General features: G+C 29.1%; 1 protein-coding gene across 5 annotated transcripts in view; it reads right to left on the bottom strand.

Moving 5' to 3' along the window:
* Nucleotides 1–221: 221 nt before the first annotated feature.
* The window catches only part of LOC132949015 (diacylglycerol lipase-beta), a 34,013-nt gene continuing 14,331 nt past the window's right edge, over nucleotides 222–19,903 (bottom strand). For all 5 annotated transcript variants that reach the window (XM_061019759.1, XM_061019757.1, XM_061019761.1 and 2 more), the window contains 13 exons: nucleotides 17,390–17,501; nucleotides 3,419–3,631; nucleotides 3,242–3,351; nucleotides 2,927–3,154; nucleotides 2,698–2,847; nucleotides 2,465–2,633; nucleotides 2,137–2,404; nucleotides 1,957–2,068; nucleotides 1,779–1,871; nucleotides 1,557–1,711; nucleotides 1,116–1,367; nucleotides 903–1,006; nucleotides 222–787 (listed from right to left, as the gene is read on the bottom strand). In XM_061019759.1, coding sequence (XP_060875742.1) covers nucleotides 592–787; nucleotides 903–1,006; nucleotides 1,116–1,367; nucleotides 1,557–1,711; nucleotides 1,779–1,871; nucleotides 1,957–2,068; nucleotides 2,137–2,404; nucleotides 2,465–2,633; nucleotides 2,698–2,847; nucleotides 2,927–3,154; nucleotides 3,242–3,351; nucleotides 3,419–3,631; nucleotides 17,390–17,484 — 2,145 coding nt within the window. In that variant the 5' untranslated portion in view covers nucleotides 17,485–17,501 and the 3' untranslated portion in view covers nucleotides 222–591. The remainder of the gene's footprint in view (nucleotides 788–902; nucleotides 1,007–1,115; nucleotides 1,368–1,556; nucleotides 1,712–1,778; nucleotides 1,872–1,956; nucleotides 2,069–2,136; nucleotides 2,405–2,464; nucleotides 2,634–2,697; nucleotides 2,848–2,926; nucleotides 3,155–3,241; nucleotides 3,352–3,418; nucleotides 3,632–17,389; nucleotides 17,502–19,903) is intronic.

Below are 19,903 nucleotides of genomic sequence, written 5' to 3'. Positions count from 1 at the left end.
GAATAAAAATCATAAAATTCTAAGGGTGTACATACAATTTGAAAAAAAAAATATTAGGGATTGAGGTCAAAACAGTGTTTAAAACATATATATATATAAATATATATATATATGAAATAATAATAATAACAATAATATAAATTAAAGTAAAAAAAATAATAATAATAATACTTACACCTAAATCGAAAAATTTACTATTAGATTCTATACGAATCTATAGAAGTTAAACTTTATTTTCGACATTTAGAGATTGACTTGTTGATATGAATTTCTTAATCATATAAATTAAAGCTATATTTAAGGAGATGCTAATAATAATTTAAGAAAAACAACCACACTTCACACAGTAATCAGACCATCAATTCATAAAATACTGTAATTGCAATATTTGTAGGAATATATTATGCCCCACTCCCCTTTAAGTAAATGTTTTCAATAATATTTAATACTTAAATATAAATTACAATTTTGTTGTTTACTTTACTTAAAAACATAATAATAACTTAGCTTGGTGTATTAATGGACAGAGGAATTTGAGCATGAACTTAATAAAGCTCTAGTTTTATAAAGTAAATAATTGTTTTTTAGTACTTAGATCATAGTTAATTGAGCTAAATCAAATCCGATTTCTGTTCTTTGTTCTTCAAGCACATTGTCAAGAGTTTTTAAAACATTTTCCGGCAAATGATCCAATAGCATACGGGGCATTACTCTCAGTTCTTTAAAATCTTCAGGTGTGGCCCATCGCATTTCATAATTATATTCATTACTGTTTGTGCCAGATTTTCTAAAAACAATCAAAATATACATGTTTATAGTATGTTACATAATATTTTAAATATAACTATGAAATATTTGTGAAAAGTGAAAACGAAATTCCACTAGTTGTATATGACACATACTTATCAGCTTTTTTCTGTTCTTTACTTTTCTTTTTCTTAGTTATGTGTAATATATGACCAGGAGTATACAAACGAATTTTTGAGTACCTTCTGACAGCTAATTCCTAAGAATACGATCAATAGGTTTTCATTATTAACTAACATTAAAACTTAGAAATTTCAAATAAAATACATATTTCTTATAAACTGTATAGAGTTACAGGGCATAATTACATTGTAAGTAGGTGAAATAGAAATTATTTGGTCATTAGGATATGATGACGTTGTAGGGACTAGATGATGATTACTAATGGTATCAGTTGGGAAGCCATCATTCTGTGTAATCATAGACAGAACGGGTGAATGCATAGATAGTAGTGGAGAGTTACGCATTTCTGAAGTAGTCCGATGGCGCCATGTAGATTCAAGGTCCCTCGATGGTACGCCAAATAATGCATAGCCAAAGCCATTTAGAAATACCCGGTACTAAAAACAAAATATAATGAAATAATTTATCAGAAAAATGTACACAGATTAAAATCATTAATAGATATCAGATTTACCCAAAATTATATATTGAATAATAATTCTACATTTTCAATATTTATCAATAAATTATATATTTACTCAATGGAATAATTTAAATTTAATATGAATTATTAAAAAATACCTTACTTTTGGTAATCTACATGATTGTAGAACTTGTAACATGTTTGTCCGTAAATCTTCAACATTATCAATTGTCATGTGCATAACCATATCATCACCAACACCTACGGACAAAGTGAATTCTTCAGCTATTCGTGCTGCTTCCCGACTCAATAATCCCGCTAAAATCAATGTTTAAGATTTAATTGATAATTTTAGCATAATGTATACAGTAACTGGGTTAATTACCTGGTGTAGCAAAGGCATACACTTTGAGATTGGGATAGAGTGGTCGCATATAAAATGCTAAGAGCACTGCAGTACCCGCCCCTAAACTATGTCCTGAGTATCACACAATAAACATTATTCATCAATGATAAGTTAATAATGCTACATTTATTCATGGTTAAAATTGTAGTGTTCATACCTGTGATTACAAGGTTGTATTCGGGAAAATTGGTATAAGCCTTTTCTATAACATTATGATCTTCTAATTCCTTTTTAATATACTTTGCACTGCATAACATTCCTTTATGAGCCTGAATGGAAACAATACATACATTTATATGACCAGGTTCTAGTTATTTCTAAGATTTATTAGTATTACATAGCTGTCAGGTGGAACACCATAAGCGTCTAATTTTTCTACTATGGCAGTCAAATCCGTAAATATATCTCTCATTGACAATGATCCTCTTATAGCAATTACTATACTACTGGTTTCGTGATCAACAGTTACAAAAAATGGTAATTCAAATATATGGTTGACAAATGAAGCAAACAAAATATCTTTAGATTGTAATTTTGACATATATCGAATTGCTGCAAAGTTACACAGACAGCAGTTATCCTCTTTGACCACAGTTGGTTTAGTTCTATGCAAAAAATTAATTATGATTGATTTACTACAGTTGAAATAAAATTGAACAATTTACCTAAAGCAAGCGCAGCAAAAAAACTTGGGCATCATTTTAAATAATCCTGTTATACAATAACGATAAATCAAAAACGGCCAACCATAAATAGCAACTGATAATTGGAGGTAATGCCTAGCTTTTTTAAGACACATCCAATTTGGTTTTCCAGTAAAACATTCATTTACAACTGAAAGACAAACATTAAATTGTTTAAATTATTTTATTTATAATATGATTGTATTTTGACTTACTAGAGGTACAATTGTATCTTTGTTCAGCTAAGAGTGCAAGTCGTCTTTGTTCTCTAGACTCACGCTTTTGTTTTACTCTCAATAACACAAAACCAGCAATAAAGTCTGATGGTACAATATCTGTATTTCTAAACATAGAACTCATCAATCCTAAAAATAAGAAGATAAACAAAAATGTAATTTATGTCTTATTTATTGAAATGTGTGATTTAAAGTCTACAATACTGACCGGCTGCTTGAGAAAACGCTTCATGCGAATGTTCATCTCTAATTAGCCAACAAAAAAACCATCTAAAGCGTCTCACCCAAATACGAGTGACTTTTCGGTGTAACACCATATCTGTGTCTACATTACCATTGGCTCCTTCTTGAAGTTTTAACGATCCAACTGGATCCAACACCATGGCTAATACGAATATCAAACCTCCCAACATAACCCAATTGAATAGAACTCCAACTAAAATAATCAATAAATTGTTTAATCATTAATACATTAGTATATTTTAACAATCAAAATTAGTAACACACAATGAATTATATTTACTTTCCACTACGGTACTCGTAAAATGTTCATTATCGCATTGTATACAATTTGTATAGGTCCATATAGTTCCAAGCACATTTAATGCAATCTCTGGTAAGAGTAAAATGATCCTGTAAAATAATAAATATATTATATAAAAAAATACAAGTTTGGTCGGCCATTCTTAATAACTCATACTTAGCTACTAGTAGATGTGGAACGACACGTCTAGCTTTTGTGTCGTATATAGCACCCTGGGCACTCCGATTCACCAAAACCATCACAAGTAGAATGATTATGGAATGCATTACTACTATCCCAATCAAGTAGACTCTGACCAATAGGCCGCCAGTCAAACAATTGAATGTCCATTGATAGTAGCGACACAACACACAACTCATCAGTGTCAGCCTATAAATCACAAAATCAACTTAATCAATAAATTATTAACAACTAAGGCACAGTAAGTATACATAGCCTATGAATACATTCTCAATCTTAAAATAATGATTATGTATTTATTAGTAACCAGAGGCGTATTGAGTTTTTTTTTTTGGGGGGGGGGGGGAGGTGACACTAAAATTAATAATTATTATACACAAGCTTATATTCTACCCTATTGAATTTACCACGAAGTTTACCACTTTTGTGTCTGATGACCTTTTTTTAGAAGAAATAATGCTAAATATTAAATTTCAAAGGAGATTTCTGGTTGATAACTTACTATAAATTAAAATAATATTTATATAGTATAATATCTTTAATTTGGTAATAAATTCAAGCCCGGATTAAGACCTTCAGGAGCCTAGGGGTCAATACATGGTTGTGGGCCCCAACCATGAACCAATGGAAAAATGGCCATGTGTCCTCACTTACCATGCCTGTGGTGGTGAACATGGTAGGCGGGGACGGGTCCCAATGCCTGTTAGTTCAAACAAGAAAAAATAAATATATTCTTGTAAGTTGTAGATACTATAAAATGTACAAATTACCACTCGATGTAATTTCAAGCCGAGTAGACTAAATAATAATACGTGGGGCCCGGAGACGTGGCCCCCTGTCCCCCTTTATCCCGGACTTGGTGATAATGTAAATCGTTATGCGAGTATGCGACTGTTTATGTGTTAAGATTACTGCTCTGACTACTACGAAATAAACGCCCATCCCTAGGACGTGCAAACAAATTTATTAGAAACTCCAGTCAGCTATAACCATAGAACAATATAGAAGCGACACTCGATCAGCTGATCGGGTCTCTGTATCCCTACGGTAGTACGGTATGAAGCATTGGACTCTAAAAGTTGTACCGTACTCGCAGTCTGAAATAACGTTGGCAACGTGTATCCCTCTTATAGTTACGAAATTAAATACACGGAAACAATCCATTGACCCCGGACGATATATTGTCTTATTCTGTGATATTACAATTATTATAATATAAAAACATGTACAATATAAAAAAAAATTATTTTGTCTTCTTAACATCATAGTATGTACTTATTACAACTATATAAGAACCAATTATTCTTCAAGTCATTAGGGCATTTGCCCCCACTGCCCCTCCCTCAAATACGCCACTGAATAGTAACATGGTAACATTAGCCGGATTAGCCATTAGGTATGTGGTATTCTGTAAAATATTTTACATAATGACGTTACTATTGTTTTGTAGGTACGTGTGTAGTTTTGGTTTGAACAAGACGTTTCGTGATGTGCATATCATAATTTCGACTAATTGCTGTTTTTATAACCGCATTACAAAGCCGATGTCCGGCAACGACCATTGTGTCGTCACTCGTCAACACGATAAATAATTCAACTACCTATTCAAATATTCACGGGCGAATCGATTCAGTGGCAAAACTGTAATACCGTGGCTTATTTAATCGATCGTTTCTAACCGAAATTGTCTACAATTATAGCTTACAGCCGTCTTTTCAGAAACGTGTTCGGTGTTCCGCGAACCCGTTGATAGTGAAATAGACAATAGTATATTAATATTTAATAGTGCCGAGTGCCGTCGGTTGACTGTTGTCTGGCGTCTGCCCAAGCGTCGAGTACTCGAGTGACTGAGTGAGCACTGAGCTGCTCTCTACTCTCACTCAGACTTCCCACTTCCCAAATACCACTCGACACATTTCAGGTTTATAAATTATAATATAGGTACCCCCACTATGTATATTAGCTATCAGTGATCAGTCCATCACTATACCGGAACCAGACGCCGCGCGCCGTAGTCTCGAATCTTGCGTTACCGTCTCTTCCGGTTGAATGCCCATGTCTGCTATCGCACATTGCTTTCCCACTATAGGTACATACAATTGAAGTACTATAAGATTTTATTTTTACACTTCCAAATTTCCCTTCTTGTATATTATATTATAATTTATAATAACATGTAGACGCTTATTCGATTTTCCTTTAATCATCTTACCTGATGATATTTTCCAGTATTTTTTTTTTAATATCTGATACATGCTTTCTATAATTAAAAAATATAGGTTTAGGTTTGTAACAATGTAACGTGAATCACAGGATACTATTTATCTAATTTAAATATATATATCATATTATATTATATACAACATTAAAATAGACAATAATAGCGATAAGCGTACGTGAAATAAGGCAATTTATTTTATATCATGGCAAAATTTAACGGCAAAATCACGCCATACTTGTGTCTTGAACTTATTTTTGTGTTAATTCTAAGTTTTTAAGAATTGAACAGTAGGTGTGAAATGTAAGCGATATCTATTGTTGAGCAATTAATCTTATATGTGTATATGAGAACTTCAAGTAAGTCACTTGTCAAAAATAATGGCTAGATAATTGGTTGTGGTAAAATTCGTAATTTTTACCCCTTTAAAAGTTATTTTAACTTTGGCTTACCAAAAGTTTCGTTTCACTAACTTTAAAACGCAATTTAGAGCACCAGAGTCGGATAGTTTGTTTGGATATAATTCAAGTTTTCGGCAGGAATAATTGGATAGGTGTATAAGATAGGATGTAAATATAACTCACCGTTTACATATTCTGCGACAGTAAGAGGGTTACTAAAAGTTGGTTGTTCTGAGTAGGTATATGATAAAAAGAAGAAGAGCAAAATTACTCGTTGAATGTACACAGCTTGAATGAAAGCTATGTAAGATACGTATGATCCAACACATACAGCGAAAGTGAGATCAGTTAAATATGATTTGATAACAAGAATAATACAGTGATAATATGAGTATGGGTCTGTTTTAATTTTAAGAGGAGATCTTAGTGACAGACACATAGTAAAAGTCTTGTGCAATATTCTTTGTATTAAGAATCGGTTATGAGTTTAACTTGGCGTGTGAAGTGTCAGCTACAAAAACCAAATTTTAAATCTCAAAAAGAATTATATTTCTTAATAATTGGATAAATGCGTTTTAATATATTTAAAAAAATTGTAGGTATATTAAATAATAAATATTATGATTTTATTTTGTATATGTACATTTTCTTAAAAATTTTATTAGCATACATTTAAAAAAAATAGTTGTAAATGAATAAATATACGTAATATATTTGAAAGTTAAATTGTATAAAAAAAAAACGGATTTAAATAACTAACATTTGGCTAGATGTTTTAAAAAATATAGGTAGGTACATAAGCCTTAGTTATCGGCGTTAAAACAAACAAAATTAATTATGGGCGCTAGATTTTTGTAAGCCTAGTGGTCACTTAAGGTAAATCTGGTCTTAACAAAATCACAAGAAACTTAGGGCCGTATTCATAGTCGATACTTAAGAATAAGTATTGCTTAAGGTATATTTAAGAGTTATGACTCAAATAGTCAAATGAGATTCATAAACGAGACTTTGGCTTAAGAAAAGAAAAAGTATTACTTAAATTAAGGTTGGTCGATACCTACCTTAAGCATTGCTTGTAGTTATTATCACAATTTTAATATTTTTTTAACTATCAAAATTAGCTTAAGCAATATTTATTCTTAAGCAACGACTATGAATACTAAGAAATGTTCGAGTTAATAAATAATTAACAAATATTATATTGTATTTTAAAATATATAATCGTCATTATAGTCAAGCCTTGAGGTTGAGATTATATAAATTGTAATTTTAACAAAAAAACAATGAATTTAAATATAAATTGAAACGTGTATATTTACTAGAGTATAGTCACTCACTATTGAGAATTTCCGTGATTCATTTTTTATCTCAGCATCAAGTCTGAAAAATCCGAACCGTGATCGTTTGGATTAGAGTGTAGGTGGCGTAATTGCGTATTATGCATACAGAAAAAATTGTCGGTATGGGACAGTTTTATTATTAGCATAAAAATAATGTGTATTATGGTATCGAATAAACTAGAGGTTTCTTATTATATTAAGAGGACGTCACACCCGCATGTGATGTCTTCGTTTTACGCACGTACGACATTGACAAAACGAGTTAACGCAGTCTAAGTAAAACTCGCTGTATTTTGGTTCTAGAGTAAAAAATACCTATTATTAAATTGATTTGTGACAATATTTCTGAGGGCAAGTCAATGCGTTTTTTCCATTATATCGTTTAGAAATAGACATAATTTCAACATGTTTAAAATACCTTTAACTTTTCAAAATTTAAATTTAAAAAAAAAATCTACGACTTGCCCCTGAAATATTGTCACAATTCAATTTTATAATAGATATTTTTACTCAAGAACCAAAATTCAGCGAGTTCTACTCAGACACTGTAAACGCATTTTGTCTATGTCGTATACGTGTGTAAGATGGACACAGCACATGCGGGTGTGACCTCTTAAACATTAATTAAACATAACTATGATAATATCGCATATTCGCGTGTCTCATGTCTCGTGGATTTAATTTAGATTTTAATATTTAAATAGGTATGTCAACCTTAATGTCACATATATTTTAATAATAAAAAAAAAAATGTTTATAAGTATTCACATCTATTTTTTTTTTTGTAGTCACGCTGATATACATCTTTCTTCTACCTGTATATTGGTAATATAAATTGATTTGATTATATTTTGATAATCATCAATAATGAATACCATTCTATCAAGTCGGAATCTTAAGTAAAAACGTATTATCCTCCTTAACAATTTGAATTGATTTTATTTATAGGGACGAACGCGTGGATTTTCAAATTAAATTCCAATGATTATTTGACCCAGAGCTGCTCTTAGGATTGACTAGGCCTGTGGCAAAATATCATTGCGAGGCCCTCCTAATCTTCACCCTATACCTAAATACTTAAATATAAATAAAACTTTTTATTATAATTATAATTTTAGGTTCAAATTGTTTGTGTCTGTATTCACAATAAGTAGGGATAGGCCGATACTATATAGAACCGATACTCGATATCGGTGGTATCGGATTTATCAGTATCGGGTTTTTTTTAAACCGATATTTGAACTGATACCAAAACCAAATCAATCAGCATAATAGCATTAATTATAAATTTATAATTTATAAATGTATAAATCAATGAAAAATTATAAAAATATTATATTATCGGGTATCAGGTATCGGTTTTAGCTGATATCGGTTGGTAGTATCGGTTATCTTTTAATATCGATTCATGGCTTATGCCGAAAATGTTGGTTTTTAAATATATTGGTTATCGGTAGCTTATATCGTAATATCGGTAAATGTGGTATCAGCTAATCCCTAAAAATAAGTAGTCGAAATAATGCTTTGATTTTTAACTTCCGTATCTTTTCCGGTGGAAAAGTGAATTTAGTATGTGCAATGGGGAGGTTTGAATTCCCAGTAGTTTCCAAAAGAAAAAAAATAAATAAAAAAAAACTGGAATTTTTACGTAAAATTGGTTTTCAACTAAATCTGGTCTAAATTTTGGTTTAACTATAAAAAAATGTATATAGATACATCCAATTTTCATTCAATGTTTGTATAAGTATTTTATATAGAGTATGGACCATAACATTTTCAAAATATTTTAACTCATGTTGAGCTAGGTACATAGGAATATGATATTTTCAATTATTATTATTACTTTAATGTCGATAAAAAAATTTTAAAAAAAAGTCAAACAACTTGAAAATGTAATACAATGTTCCATGTAAGTTGTTGTAAGTGGAAATTAAAAAAAAAGTTGAGCTTAAATCCACAATAGTATTTATGAGCGTCTGGAGTTAGAAATCACAAATATTTGCAAATTATTTTGAGTTGTAAATTCATAAAAAAAAAAAAATATATTTTTATTTAAGATTTGAAAATTTAATATACGATTCCTCATAACTCGAAAGTTTGTCTACTTAATAAAAAAAAGGCCAACCGGAAAGTCAAATTAAATTTTTATTAGCATTTGAAGTTCAAATTTTCACAACATTGGATATTCACTCGATTTTCTTATTTTGTTGCAATTCAAAAATGAATAACCGTATATTATATACTTGAAATATACACCATCATATTATGTTTATTTTATCATTTTCTATACTTCATAATATTTTCAAAAACTCATTTTGAGTTTGTTTACGGACATTTTTAATTTCAATTTGTTCAGTTTTCTTTCTATAAATATCAATAAAATGTTATTCGTTGGGTTAAATACCTTGAAAATGTAATTCACAGAGTAATACACAGTGTTACAATATCAGTTTAAAAATATTTAAAATACATAGTCAAGATTTTTTTATATGCATTTCAATCTTAAATTGAATAACAATATAAATTATACTATATTATACTATATAAAATTACTTTTTCTGTAATTCATAATTCAAAAAAAGTTTGACTTCTAAGGCGAGGCCCTGGGCATGGGCTCTGAAAGCCTCCTCTCCCTAAGAGCAACCATGATTTTCCTTCTAGATAGACAAACTTGTCAGGAATTCATAGCTTAAAATTACATTTGTGTTATATAGAAGATACAATAGGAGTATATTATAGAGTATAAACTATATAGCATAGGCACTGTTTATTTAAACTAAAGTCATTAGAAATTTAGAAATGATATTAAATAAATTATACACAGTTAGGATACGCCATTTCACTAATATATTATATACATACTAATGTTAAGTATGGTTTCATACTATCTCCTTAATAAAACATTTAACTAATTAATTTCAACAAATTTAGATACTTGTACGTTCTATATATTATACATTTGAATAGTAGATATAATTACATAATTTCACTGTCATAACTGTTTGTTCAAATAGTCTAGAAATTATATAAATAATAAATATTAAATATACATAGGGTTGAACTATATGAAAAAAGGCCAAACAAATGAACACACTAAGTATATAGTAGTTATTTAGTTATGATAGTAAACCAGTGGCGTACTGAAAGGGTAACCCCCACCCCTTAACGAATTCTGCGTATGCCACTGCAGTGAACCTAACCTTCATAATGTAATGACTAATGAATAATAAAATTATTATAACTTATAAGTAAGACAAAATGATACATTATTGTATCATTAAAAATTAAATGTGGCCAAGGACAATTTAACATGAATAATTAATACATTATAATTTATATTATTTTTTCAAGTTATAGTTCAATTATAACATTTTGTTTTTGAAAACAAGTTCGTCAAATTAATCAACCAAAATAATAAAAATATATTCACGTACAAGTAAAGGAAATAATATAAAAGCTATTGTGTTTAGTGGCTGAAGCGTATTGCCTATAGATTTTTAATTTCATAGTTTCAAATTTTCAATTACATACAATATTGTTTATTTTCTTATAGTGACTAATTATTAGTATAAAATATATACTAAATTTTAAATTAGTTTGACAAAATAGTTAAATATTTTTAAATGCTTAATAATATTGCATTAATTTATTACTTATGTAATTTTGCTGCTCGTGAACTTGATTAATAATAAATTATTACGAAAAGAGTAGGATACTGGATTTTCATTTATGTTCATATTCATTGATTTATACCAATTTATATTTTATTTAATGAACGAATGAAAAATTAATTTATTCTCGTACTATACCTATTTCTTGTAGCTATTTGAATAAAATCTAATATAACGCATTAAGCATATTATATAACTTTGCATATAATATAATTATTTTAAAATTGTTTCAATTATGTAATATCTGAAATCTTAACGTTCATTTAAAAATAGTTAAGTACAAATTAGGGAGGGGAATTATTAAACAGAAATATTTTACGTGAATATTTACGTAAGCATATTTCATACATTTTCCAATGCAAAAACAATAAAATGTCAGTAATTTCTGACCTTGAATTTAGACTGAACATACTTTAGACATAAAAAATGTATTTTTTCTCTGCATGTGTATACTACTATACTATACTATGGTTTTCATTTTATGGCCAATAACAAAATTGACAATTATACCTACCTATGTATTATAAAAGCAAGAGTTCCGCAATTGTATTTATGTTTAATATATTAATATGTACAATTTTGTGTGACAATAATATATGGTTGGGATGATTTTAGGAAAAGTTTTCATAGAAAAGAGAGTTTGAAGTCATACAAAATTTGAAAAACTGCATTATTATATACTCATGAGTCTTGAATCATGATGTACCTATTATAGATCTATATAGAACTTTTTAAAAAGTGACCTTGTTAAAATTTCGGATTTCCTAATAGTTTTAAAGAACATTTTTAAAAAATGTCTAAGAAAATATATAGTTGAGCGCTTTTAGACAAATATAGACTTATTTTTTTTTCAGAAATTAAAATAGTTTGTTAAATAGAATAATTTATTATTGGTTACTGTCAAATTTAAGACAACCGACCCAGTGCTCTACTTCTCCTCATGTAGTTCTTAATTAAATTTTATTCTTGAAAGTTTTAAAAAAAATTACTATGGAAATATATAATTTACCGGTATAAACTATGAAACATATTAATTTTTCTGAACAAATTAATAACGTAATAATAACGTAATAATAACGGTTTACTAATACGGTAGGTATTGAAAAATAAAAATTGAATTAAAATCTCCAGATATTATTAGGTATTACTGTTTCACTTAAATGTATAACGATTACCTATTATTTATTTTCAAAAAAAGTGCACAATGTTTAAAAAATTACACTTTTTTTACACTTCGATAATACTTGCGGAATCTATGACTATTAAGTTTTAATTTACAACACGTACCAATACAGTTAACTTTGAGTAGGTGCGATATTTTAATGAATTAAGTTTGTATAATTCGACATTACACTGATTGAGGGATTCAGGCAGGATGTTGGAAATATTGGCTTTCTGTTATGAGGGTATTGTTCAGAATATAATATGGGGAACTATGTACTATACCATAAATATATCTACCTATACTCTATACTCTATAGGCTATAAGTAATATTTCTTTGAGGTTAATATAGAAATTCTATAAGGCACGAGAGTGATCGTTGTTGTTATTATGCACCTACTTCGTAATAAATATTTGGTCAGACATCATAAGGACAAGGATAGTACATGTTATACTCTTACATGCATGATGTTGGTAAAAAAAAAAACATTATTGTGGACATTATAATAAGTACAGTTTGTTATTACGGGCATTATGGATACATAATATAATAGGTATACACATTACACATGTATAAGTATATACGATTGACATCAAAATTAGATACAATTACGCTGGTAACATACTAACATTTCTTATACCTACATATATATTATTAAATAGTGATATACATCAACCTAGAGGCGTATTATCAAAAGTACAAATTAGATGGCCACCTTGAAACATTTGTATAGTTTCCGGCGGATAAGACGTAGTCAGTAATGATGTTAAATATATAGGCAATATTATAAATATAGTATTATAGTTATAAGGGTAACATTTTTTAATTAATTTTCACAATAGTGCAATAAAAATCACATGTGCTGATTAATTTATTTGTACCTAACAATCGCGTATTTACATAAGTATGTTGTATAGTATTCCGTTAATATATAACGTAATAAATGCCGCTTTTATACATTATATCACGAAAACATGAGTATATAATATAATATACATCCATGGAAATAACACAAGTCGTAAATTATTTTAAATATTTCTCTAAGTCCATATAGATTTTATGTGCTATTGTTACGAAACTAGTTTATAAACTACTTATTTTGTTACGTGACAAGCGCATAAAACCTATTGACTTAGGGAAATAATTTAAATAATAATAGTAATACCTAATAAAGAGCCAGTCATATAGAACACTATAATACAGTCATGTAGATTTTATTTTTTGGTTCTGATTCATTAAACGTTAGACACCTTTGACCAGACATTTGACCGTTTTAGACTCTGAGCGGAGCAATGAATATATTAATTTTACAATGATGTGTGTTTTTTTTGTGTAAGTACACGATAAGTAGTTGAAGTATAGCTTCAATTTTTAACTTCCATATCTTATTCGATGGAAAAGTGAATCTAGTTTTTGCATTCAGAAGATCAAAGTTTAAAATGTCCAGTAGTTTCCAAAAGCGCTAGGAAAACAAAAAACAAAAAAAATTAAGAAAAACTGGAATTTTTACCCAACATCAATTTTGGTTTTTGGTGTAACTCTAAAACAAATGACCTCAGATACATGACATTTTTACTGGTTGTTTATATTACCTAGCATTTTTTATACAGAATAAAAATGTTGATTTGTTTTAAGCTGTTTACAGACATTTTCAGTTTCCAATTTTTTTAGTTTTGTTTTTTATAAATGTCCATAAAATATATATTGTTACAATGGCAGTTGAAAAATACTAAAAATACAGTCACAATTTTTTTTTTTTGTTCAAATTTGTTCAAATTTGACAAAATACGAAAAACCACGAACATTTGCAAATTATTTTGAATTAAAAATTCATAAAAAATTTTTAGGGTAGGCACTAGGCAGTATTTCAAATACAGTTGTATCTATAGTATTTGGTATTTACTGGGTGTTATTCTAAAGTATTTTGTATCTTGTATATTTGATGATATAAATGTGAATAATTATTTGAGGAAAACTGATATATTTAGTATTTAGTGTTTAAATACAATTTCAAGAGTACTCGTATTTTGCTCACCCCGGAATACAAGATTTGAAGATTCCTCACAACTTATAAGTTTGTTTACCTTTATCAAAAAAAAATGTTTACTGGTGATTCCAATTAAATTTTGTTTTGTTGTTAGTGGAAATTAAAAAAAAAGGGGTTAGTGGATGTCGCCCTGCTGTACAGTAGGTTACAAGTGGGTCACTGTATGGATGGTGTTAAATTTGAATTCAATGATATATATCATTGTATAAGAAAAACGATTCTGAGCGAAAACGGTCAGTCAGCCTATGCTATTACCAAGTATAAAAGTTTATTTGATGATATTATTGTGAATAAAGTAATTTATATATAACCTATTTACGTGGAGCCTTGTTTTAAATTTTCAATTCTTAGCCATAAAAGTTAAACATTTTATACATTTTTAACTACCTACAAAATAATTAATAAATTATAAATTTGATAAATGTTGACAAAATTTGAACTTTAAATGTTTATAAAAAAAAAATTGTGCCAATGTATTTTTAATATTTTTCAACTGCTATTAGAACGATATATCAGGAGCCTTATATTAAATTTTCACGCTTTTTTACCCAACAAAAAAAATTTTATTGATATTTATAGAAAAAAAAAACTAAAAAAATTGAAAACTAACAATGTCCTTAAACAGCTCAAAAAGAGTGAGATTATTTTTAAAATTTTATCGTGTATAGAAAATGCTAATATCAACATTCAGTTAAATTTTGAAGTATCTACAGTCATACGTTTTTTAATTACAACAAAATAAAAAATCGTAACATGAGAAATCGAGTGAATATAAAATGTTGTAAAAATATGAATTTCAAACGCTCATAAAAATTTAATTTGACTCTCTTGTAGACATTTTTTTTCTTTGATAAAGGTAAACAAACTTATGGATAATCTTGTATTACATTTTCAAATCTTAGATTTAAAAAGAAAAATTTTTATGAATTCTCAACTCAAAATAATTTGCTAATTTTCGTGATTTTTTCGTATTTTGTCAAAATTTGAACTTTAAATGCTTATAAATAAAAACTGTGACTAAGGATTTTTAATTTTTTTCATCTGCCTTTGAAACAATAACCTAGGAGCCTTCTATTAAATTTTCAAGCTTTTTTACTCAACAGATAAAATTTAATTGATATTTATAGAAAAAAAAACTAAAAAAAATGGAAATTGACAATGTCCGTAAACAGCTCAAAATAAGTCAAAATATTTGGAAAATGTTATGGTGAATAGGAAATGCAATTATAAACATTCAGTCAACACGGTCATTTGTTTTAAAGTTACACCAAAAACCAAAATCGATTTTCTCGAAAACAGATTTTGCGTAAAAATTCCCGGTTTTCCTTTCTTTTTCATGTCGCTTTTGAAAACTACTGGGAAATTTGACCCCCCAAAGTACCAACTACATTCACTTTTCTATCAGAAAAGTTACTGTTGAAGAAAATCCAAGCACTTTTACTGTCCTAAAAGGTGATGACAGACACAAAAATAATAATAAAAAAAAAAAAACACACATCATTGTAAAATTTATACATTCATCGTTCCACTCAGAATCTAAAAAAGTTGAACGTAAATCCACAATAGTATTTATGAGCGCGCTCATGAAGTTAAAAATCACATATATTAGCAAATTATTTTGAGTTGAGAATTCATAAAAATGTTTCTAAGACCTAAAATTTGAAAATGTAATACAAGATTCCTCAAAAATTTGTCTACCTTTATGGCTTTATCAAAAAAAAAAAATGTCTACAAGAAAGTCAAATTAAATTTTTATGAGCGTTTGAAGTCCAAATTTGTACATTATTGGAGATCCACTCGATTTCTCATGTAGTAATTTTCTTATTTTGTTGTAATTAAAAAAAAAATAACCGTACACTTGAAATTTACAAAATATGTTTAAATTATCATCTTACACTTGGTAACATTTTCAAAATATTTTTACTCGCTTAACTATAGATTATAATACATTATAAATTTATTTAGTTTTTTTTCTATAAATATAAATAAAATATTATTCGTTGGGTCAAAAAGCGTGAAAATGTATAATACAGGCAATATTACAACAGCAACACATTTTTTTTAAAAAGCTTTTAAAGTTCTAATTAGGTATATAATTTTAATTCAACTTGCCGGCTACCGTATTAATAATAATTAATAACAATATAAATATAATACATAATATCCTTGACTTGCAAACCATCTCCGCTCAGAATCGTTTTTCGTATACAATAATATTATATCATTGAATAAAAATATAATACCCTCATTACAGTGACTCATTGTAACCTACTGTACAGCAGAGTGATATCCACTTACCTACTTTTTTATCTGATTACGTGAGTAGATAATTGTTTAATAGTACTTATTAGTTATTACTTATAAATTATAATGTTGAAATAAGAGTCATTGGTAGGCATTTGTGGCTATATGCTTGCGTAAAAATTCATTTTTTATATGATCGTAGACCGTATTGAAATACCCATCATATCATTATAGACCGATTCGTATATATTTATTTCGATTGTCATATATATTATGTCATATTATATACTATGGTAGTTTTTAATTACTTCAGCACCACATAGGTAGGTACTACTTAAATATTTTATAATAACTCATAAATCATATATTTCGTATTTATTCCATATAAAGTATAGAAGGTTCCGAGGTAACGCATTTCCACACGAGTGACCGACGGTTTTTTTAAGTTCAAATAATGTATGTTTAGAATCTGTCAAATTGTATACGTGGTTATTCGCTTAGTTTCTGATACCGACAATAATTATCGAAGCGAAGCGACGTCATTAATGATTGGGTGAGTGGCAATAGTTCAAATAATGATACCATTTTTAATTGGGGTTTTCTCACCAGATAAATATTCATTTTTAAATCTTACATACCTTTATTAGATATGACAGAATCAAGTGTCAATTATTTCAAAAATCAATCCTTTTTTTAGTTAACAACTCCAATAATGTTACATTGTGTATTTATTACGAAAACTCCAAAAAAGTTTTTTTAATGATTAATAGTATTTAAATATTAAACTTAAAAAATTGATAAAAAGTTTATTATAATTAACTGTTATTTTCTATTCAGATAAAAACATAGATATAATAACTCACCATATTCCCCGCATTAAAAGTTCCAATAATCCCGGGAACACCAAGTCGTCTGTACCGGCAAGCCATCTACGTCCAAACATTTGCATAGACGGCATCGTGGTAATTCGACGCCCTAAAAAAAAAAAATTATTATTTTTATTTTGTTACAACTTATATGAATGTAGTGGATACTAGGTACACAATTTAAGTTAGTACAATAGTACCAATAGGTAAACCAAAATAGGTACGTATTTACTGCCTGCTGGGCATACATGTTTCAAGTTTCTTTAAAAACTTCATACAGCATACCTCCATTAATCGATTTCGTATTCATATACATGTGTGTGATGACAATTTATTGCAGGCGAAATCGCTTTGTAGTCTGAATTATGGTGGTTATTTCATTTTTTTTTATACAGTAGACTATTTAAGATATATCAAATATCAAACTAACAAAAAAAAAAAATTGGTTTGTCTTAATTCGATTTTTTAGTATAATATTCGATTAAGCTGGAGAATAAATTTGGGGTAGTCTCCACAATGAGCAATTCAAAGTAGTTAATTTTATTGATTTGTACGATCAAAATGACTAGAAAAATGTAAATATTCGGGTTTTTAATTGTTTTTTTAACCTAATGAGAAAAAAAAATACATATATATAAATTATAATTTTAGCATAAGGCTGTGATAGGAATGCAAACCAAGGTCATTTATATAAAATACGTCAGAAAAACTGAGATAACAATTTAAATATCGAAAGCACAATATGTAGCATCCGTGTATTACAGCAGCTAACTGACAAAAGTTTACCTACCCAAACCGAACCCAACTACGCGCAACAGACAAGACAATAACACGTACCAACAGGCTGCAATAGCTCCACTCTCAGATGCAATCGCAGTGAAGCTGTAGAACGGCGAATCCTTTACCAACATACTCACGACATTAAAAAAAGACGTATACATAGAGACGATTGTAGCCCAGGTGTCCGCTATTGCCGAAAGCCGAAATGGAGAAATCCTAATTAAATTAAATTCCAAAGACACAAAGCAGCTCTAGAAGAGGTGCTGAGATCTAACCTTCGGCCTTGCTCTACGTGGGCTTGTGAAGTTCAGGACATGGAAATGCAGGATCTGGACTAGGTAACAACAGACACTGCACTAGGTAACAACAGACACTGAGGCAGAAAATATGCATCCAAAAGGCGCTTGCCTTACCCTCGGAAGACCAGTCCGTCAAAGTTAAAAGCATCCGACAATCCTTCATGGGGACTCAAAGAGCTACTGTCAGTCTAAAAAGCGTGGACGCTCTGAAACTGGCGGACAAAGATAGTCATTACGATAGCAAAGTTTACTTGTGAACCGGTGTACTATGAATGATGTGTAATCGGCGTGTTTACAAGTACAAGTGTGATATTAAAGCTATTAATAACTTTAGAAAAATAAGTGTGAAGCGCGACCTCTAAATATCAACTAAATGAGATATAACTTTCACAAAATATATTTTATATCATACGGAACCTTTTAGGCGGGGGGGACAAGAGAAAATTTTTATTTTATTTTTTTCCATGTTTTCGATTGTTACCCTAGTGCACATAATATATTCGGCAGTTACCTACGTAAGTGACTAGACTTATATGTGATTTAAAAAGCTGAATTCATACATGGCCCCTATAATCTATAAATTCTTATGGTTTATATATTTTAGATTCAGAGCGGAGCGAGAGACCTAGTGGTTTAATAACAGTGTTTATAATTTTTTTTTTTTTTATCCTGTATACAAAATTTCTACCAGAAGGAGTTCTTCGATTTCAACATATAGTATCTTATATTTTAGCAAATTGGATCAAGATGGTAAAAAGGTCATTTTTCGATTTTCTGAATATTTATTTAATAACACGGGAAAAACCACAGACAAATTACAAAAAACCGCTAAAAATGGGATTTTAATTTCTAACGCTTTGTTTATCACCATATAAAACGAATAAAAATAAAAATAACGTAATTAGTTATTTTGTTGTAATTTATAATATTAATTCAAATTACAGGCTACAATAAAATATAATAGGGGGACGGAGTGGCCGAGCGGACGACGCCGGTTCAAAACCTCGGCTGTGGGCGGCAATTTTCTTCGGGCAAGTCACGGTGTCCGGAGAGAAGTGCCGCCATCCCCCACCCGGGCATGGCAGATACCTACAGGTGCCCACTAAAAAATCTGCCAAACTAACAAACACACGCGTTTAACTCTTATAAGTGCCCTTCCCCACAATTAAAAACCACCTAATGGCCTAAGTTGCCGTGGGTAAATTAATAATAATAAAAAAAAAATATATAATAACAATATAAAATATCCAGACTGACAAACCGTCACCGCTCAGAATCGTTCTTAGTATACAATGATATGATATCATTGAATTCAAATTTAATACAATCCATTATACAGCGACCAACTTGTAACCTAATGTACAGCAGAGCGACATCCACTTACCCGCTTTTTTTATTTTAGTTATGTATACTTAGTTAAAAGTTAAAATAA

Source organism: Metopolophium dirhodum, chromosome 7 (assembly GCF_019925205.1).
Source record: "Metopolophium dirhodum isolate CAU chromosome 7, ASM1992520v1, whole genome shotgun sequence".
NCBI classification, from domain to species: domain Eukaryota; kingdom Metazoa; phylum Arthropoda; class Insecta; order Hemiptera; family Aphididae; genus Metopolophium; species Metopolophium dirhodum.
This window is presented reverse-complemented; position numbering and strand designations above follow the sequence as displayed.